Source organism: Phaethon lepturus, unplaced genomic scaffold (assembly GCF_000687285.1).
Source record: "Phaethon lepturus isolate BGI_N335 unplaced genomic scaffold, ASM68728v1 scaffold5627, whole genome shotgun sequence".
In the NCBI taxonomy this organism is placed as follows: domain Eukaryota; kingdom Metazoa; phylum Chordata; class Aves; order Phaethontiformes; family Phaethontidae; genus Phaethon; species Phaethon lepturus.
In genome coordinates, this window is record NW_010552392.1 from 1 (window position 1) to 6,365 (window position 6,365).

At 42.8% G+C, this 6,365-nt stretch overlaps 1 protein-coding gene across 1 annotated transcript; it reads right to left on the reverse strand.

Moving 5' to 3' along the window:
- Positions 1–1,971: 1,971 nt before the first annotated feature.
- Positions 1,972–6,348, reverse strand: NAA20 (N(alpha)-acetyltransferase 20, NatB catalytic subunit). Its single transcript, XM_010291192.1, has 4 exons — positions 6,242–6,348; positions 4,842–4,977; positions 3,693–3,838; positions 1,972–2,289 (listed from the first exon to the last, which is right to left on the reverse strand). The coding sequence occupies exons 1-4, from the start codon at positions 6,249–6,251 to the stop codon at positions 2,204–2,206; spliced, it is 378 nt and encodes a 125-aa protein (XP_010289494.1). The 5' UTR covers positions 6,252–6,348; the 3' UTR covers positions 1,972–2,203.
- Between the last annotated feature and the right edge of the window lie 17 nt (positions 6,349–6,365).

The window sequence follows — 6,365 nt, forward strand, 5'->3', positions numbered from 1 at the left end:
TGGGCAGGGGGAGGCCGCCGAAAACGGGGCGTGAGGCACAAGACACTGCAAGAGAGGAGAACGGTGGCAGCCGGCTGGACAGCGGGGGTGCAGCAAGAAAGCGTGAGACGGGGAACGGGACATCGAGAGAAAGACAGAAAAGACAGGACAAGAAAAAGGACAGAGGCACAGCGGGGCGGGGGAGAGAGGAGAATAGAGATGGAGACAGAAGCAGCAGGGTCAGAGGAAGAGAGGCAGAAAGAGGAGAGGCAGAAGGGGAGTGGGAGCAGGACAAAGAAAAATATGGACAAGGAGCAGGATGGAGATAAACTGGAATGGGCAGTATGACAGAGGGGGTTAAAACAAAGTAGGGGCAGGGAACAGGACAGAGCGATACAGTGAGAAATGATGGGATGGGGAGCAGGACAGAGCAACAGAGTTAAAAGAAGGGAGGGAGCAGGACAGAAAGAGGAAAAGAGGGTCAGGGAGTAGGACAGAGAGAGAATAAGAGGGGCAGCAAGCAGGACAGTGCTAGAGACACAAGAAGGACACAGACAGAGAGACAGAGACAAGGACAGAGGGAAAGACAGAATGAGCGGGTTGGGGAAGGGAGAAAGGCAGGGGCAGGCAGCAGCAAAGAGGGATGAAGAGCAGGACAGAGGGTTATAAAGAGAAAAGTAAGATGAGGGAGGACTGAGGAGCAGAGACAGAAAGGTACAGAGGAAAAAAGGATGGTGAGATGGAGACACAAATAGGGTTAGGGAACAGGACAAAAGGACAGATAGAAAAAAAAAGAGAGGAAGAAGGACAGAGGAATGAAGATGCGTACAGAGAACAGGGGAGAGGGACTGTGTAATAGAGAGAGATGCATATTGGGATAAAGAGATGGAGAAGGTAAAAACAGTAATGGGCTGGAGGACCTGCTTCTGACAACCTGTCACTCCTGATGTCACTTCCATGGCTTTAAAAATGGGATATGGCACAAAACAAGGAATGGGGGAGTGAAAGAAAAGGCACAGGGAACTTTTCAAAAAGAAAAAAAAGAAACAAGAAAGAGCAAAATAGTGATGGGGACCAGGGTAGGGATGAGGAGCTGACTGACCAAGAGAGGACACCAGACAGAAAGAGAGAGGAAAAAGGGGACAGAATTCTGGATATAAGGATGGAAGAAAAACAGGAACAAAACCCAGTATTTATTACACTGTGTGGATAATTAAAATGTAAATAATCTACCAGCTTGAACTGACTGCTCACCATAGCGGCTTAGCGTGTATCTCATCTAAGTTAGCATCTGTTTCTTGGCAGGGTACACAGGACTATAAAACCCATGATAATACATGGAGGTAGAACCATGCTTACAGGAGTAAGCTAAATGGATTATGTGCATAAGATTTGATATTACTTAGTCTCAATCCTAGCTTGACGCTCAATACTCTGAACTCTGAATTTAATTTCTGCAAATTCCACATTTATCCATGCTTTTCCATTTAAAAAAACTGCATTATCTCAGTGTTAGATAGAGGGTCATTTGAAGATGCTATGAACATAAAGAGAGACTTCTCTTTTGCAGGGTCTTTGGAAATCCTACATTGATGTTGAAATTGAGCAAGAAGAATATAAGAAAACAAGAAATCTTTACCACAGATTACTTCAGTGGACACAGCATGCTAAAGCATGTATGGATACTCAGAACACAGAATTTGTCTTGAATTTGGTCCACAGTGGAAAGAAAGCCTCAACTGCTTTGGTTGTCTGTCTTTTTCAAGTCAACACTGAACCCAAGTTCAGGCCTGTGCCTGTGCCCTGAAGGAGGGAAAGACATTTCTACATTATGCATGTTTATCTTCTATGCAAGTGTTCATATATTGCCTTCCTCTGCTGTGTTTTTTCGGTACTGTATGATATTTTCATTGGTCATGAATAAATGCATTTGAAGAGTTTTTACTGTTACTGACTTCAGTTATTTTTGGTTTGAAAGAAAACACCATACATGAGCTAATTCCACTTTAATAGTCTCTGAATTTCCAATATTTGAAAGGAAAAATAGTGGTCTAAGTGCAGGCATATGCAGCCACTGCCAACAGAAGCAGCATTAATAAGCTTCTCAATATTGCTTTTTGGTATTTCATGGGGAAAAACACTGAGCCTAAGATTTCTCATCCGGGGGATGGGGGAGAAGGAACCTGACACTCTTAGCAAGTTGCCCAAGAATCACAGCTTACAGTTACTCAATGTCTTCTGGTCTCACAGGATGAGGCAGAGGTATAATTGATTTCTTCTCTGTATCTCTGGAAAGAGCTTTTCTCATATCTGTGGCAAAAGAAAAACAATGCTATTATAATAAAGACAGTCATTGCACAAAGCCATATTAAGTGAATTCTGTATTACAGTAAGATCATTTTTAATCAACAAGATTTCACAGAACCATAGAAGATCTTGAGTTGGAAGGGACCCATAAGGACCATTGAGCCCAACTCCCTGCTCCTCACAGGACTACCTAAAACTAAACCATATGACTAAGAGCATCATCCAGACACTCCTTGAACCCTGACAGGCTTGGTGCCCTGACCACTGCCCTGGCAAGCCTGTTCCAGGGAACAACCACCCTCTCAGTGAAGAACCTTCTCCTAATGTCCAATGTGAACTTCCCCTGATGCAGCTTCACGCCATTCCCTCGCATCCTACCGCTGGTCACCAGAGAGAGATCAGCACCTCCCCTTCCACTGCCTGCCTTGAGGAAGCTGTAGACTGCGATGAGGGCACCCCTCAGCCTTTTCTTCTCCAAGCTGAACAAGCCAACTGACCTCAGCTGCTCCTCCTAAGTCTTGCCCTCAAGACTTTTCACTATCTTGGTCACCCTCCTCTGGACACAGTAACAGTTTGATGTCCTTAATGTAATTCAGCAGCAATGTTATCAACTGGAATATAACACTGCATGAAACTCAAGTGAATGGAAAGGAAATGGCAGGCTAAAAGGACAAGTATATTATTTAAGGCATCTGCAACACTGTAGATGTCTGTCTGTAGCTCCTGTATTTCATCGTACTCCCACATGTCAAATGAATAGTGCAAGAACAGAAAAGATACAGAGCATGGCCATGTAACCCTTTGGGGAGGATACTTAAAGGACAGAATGTCTAGAAAGAGGAAGCAGCTGGTATTTCAATTTTGTTAACAGACTTAACATTAACATACTTGAATTTCCATGCTCCTTCTCTTTCAATTTGAAAATGCCACCCAATTCTCTGCCACTGCTGACCATTGACACTTGTAAATTTGTAGTTAGATGTCTAAGAAGAAGAAAGTTTCAAGTCCCTGTTATGGGAAGAAATGAGGAAAGCACTGCAATTCCTTCCCCCAATAGCGTTAGCAAAAAGCCCAGCCAGTATTCCTCAGAAAGAAAAATCAGAGAAGAAACTGCATTTTTATTTTCATCTCACCTACAGAATACATGTCTTTGTACTTACTTATTTATTGTTGCCTCTTAGTTTATTTCGCTACAGATGCTACCAAATGTGTAAACTGCAAGATTAAGTTTTGTAACTGATGTAATCTTCTGTAGGAAAACCTATCTAAAGCAGTACACCAAATCCTATTTGTCAACAACTATCTGAACTTGTTTCATATTAAAGAAGAAAAAAAAAAAACATACAAACAAACCCAGGAACCCTCAGCATGAGAATCTTTCAACTGCAGGCAGAACAAGTACTTACCGTAAGCATCTTCATCTGGCTCTCCATTGCTAGCAGAGTAGTACTCTAATACTGTCCGGTACACACTGTAGCCTAGTTGCTTATACATATTTACTGCAACCTGATTTGATACTCTCACAAAGAGATCGACGAAAAATCCACCCTTTCTTTGAAAAAATAAAACCCAGAAAAACACAGTAAGGAATAGCAGGTGAATATATAAATAAATAATAACCCATAACTTGTAATCAGACCAAGAGCAAGTCTGATGATGTGGTACGCTAATCAAACATCTTTCACACTGTAATAACAGATGCACTCCTTTTCCAAGGGGCAAATCCAGTATAAGCGCAAATTTCATTTTATTTTTGTCACATGACCATTCTTTTACACCTGTCAGTGGGTTCAGAATTATGAACTAAAATAACAGGACAAGCTAAACAGCCACACAAGCTTCATATCCCTAAGAAATTATTAAAAAAAAAACAACCCAAATTTTAGATTCCATTGGCTTAGGGACTGCCTCCTTCAAAGTGCATGGCGGAGGGAATGGTGGAATCAGTCACAAAATTCAGCTGCCTAACAGGAGACAGCCCTTCTCTCAAGGCAAATTTTTCAAGACATCGTACTACTTTCCAATTTTACCAACTGCAATGGGTTTGCCCTACCAGCATGATTTGAGGACAGTTCCCTGTGGGTTCATTTGACACTGAATTAAATTTTCAGCAGGTACAAGCAACCAAACACCACATAGAAAGTAAGCCAAGATACTGTCTACCATACAAACTTTGTTCAAGATTGTGCCTGCCGGAATCACACAAAGCCCACGATTACCTAACACGTATGTTGGAGACCCTACAGGAAACAATACTGATGTTTTGTGAAGTTCTTTTCCTGTCAAAAAGAGTACCTTTTATACAGTATTTCTGCTGGAATTCAGGCTCCTTCCTACTCATTCTGGCAAGCTAGCTTTCACAGAAATGCTGAGATCTTAAACCGCCAAGCAACATTCATAATTCTTGTTCTCTAACTACAAGGAATGCCAGTGAATCAGAACACTACCTAAAGCAAAATTCTGGGTCTGTTTCAAATCAAATATCTAAGCCAGGGACAGGTATCTGTAGAAAGATTACTTTAAAAGAAGAATTCAAAGATAAGTATAATACTCACTTTTCTGAAATTTCTTCCAATAGTTCCATCAATTTAGCAGCCAAACCCAGCCGTCGAAATTCTGGTGCAACAGAGAGAGCAGTAACATGTCCATGCCATTCTTCCCTAGCCACAGAGCCTTCCGCTTTACCCATTACTGTGAACGTACAGAGCATCAGTGCAGTAGCAACCTTGGAGTAATGCACCACCCACAGCTATACACCTTTACAAAAAGACCAAGCAGCATATAAACAAACATTGCAATGACTGTGGTGAAGGCTCAAACAGGGATGTCTACGTTATCACTCAGCGATTCAGCCCACTAAAAATGTCATTTTGCTCAAGTATTACAGTAGTTTCTTGACTAGTGGCGGGGGGGAAGAGTTAATTTTTGCAAACTCATTGTTTGAGGCATGACTTCCAAACACAAATTTTAAGCAATTCTCATGAGTCTTTAACCAAGCAGAATTCGGGATCTGACAAAAATAATGGAGGAATGGAGGGCTAGAAGCCCAAAACTAACTCACCATCCTGGCAACTACTGAAGACTTGTGGTGACTATGGGGGAAGAAGGTTTGGGAAGCTTTGCCAATCTGGCAATACAAAACTAAGGCCCTGCAAACACGGTACGTTTAAGAAAAAAACAAAAAAGCGGGGGGATGTTGTTTTGGGGGGCTTCTTTGTAGTTCCTCTCCTTTCTACACAGAACAAAACCAGTGTTAGTTCACTTACAAATATTCGCACTTCCACACGGTACTCTTATTAACATCAGTCACTGCTAATAAGCAATCCATGTGGTGGGTACGGAGCAACCTTCTGTGCAGCAAATGCTTTAAGCTTTATGGTGTTAAATACTTTATTTCCCAGTTCCCTGCAAAGACCCTCATTCTGCCCACCTCCCATCCCCAAGAAAAGGGGAAAAAAATCTGGAAAGAATAAACAAACCAAGTGCTACTTGGAATTATTTCCAAAAACCAGGAATATTCCACAGCAGATAAGCAACTGACATCCAGACCCAGAGCTTTCCTTTACAGGACAATGCAAAAACCAAGCCCGGCATTTTTACTTACTGATGACTGACCGTGTGTGAGATCAGAGCTGAGCACAGGGACTTAATTCCAGGATTACAGAAACGCTTGTATGCACACATTCACCTGTACGAAACCTGGGTGGGCGCTACCACAGTCAAGAGTCCTTGCTGCGCGAGGAAGATCAAACTGAAAACTAATGATATAGGTCCTATGTAACACCCATAGACATGTATGAAATGGAAAGATGCTACACAAGGCTCCTCTTCCCTGTTGGGTGTTTTGAAGATGCAATGAGCGACAAAAGCTCCTGCGTTATAATCCCCCAAACATGCAACACAGTACGACAGTCACGCCGGAAAACGCCGCACCGCGGGGTCACGCCACACTCACTGTAACCCATCAGCTCCCCGCCGGGCGCCTCGGCGACAATGAAATACTCGGGCCAGTGGGCCAGGTACTGCAGGTAGAAGGGTATCCCGTACTGCGGCGCGGGGTTAAGGAGCGAGCCGTCGCC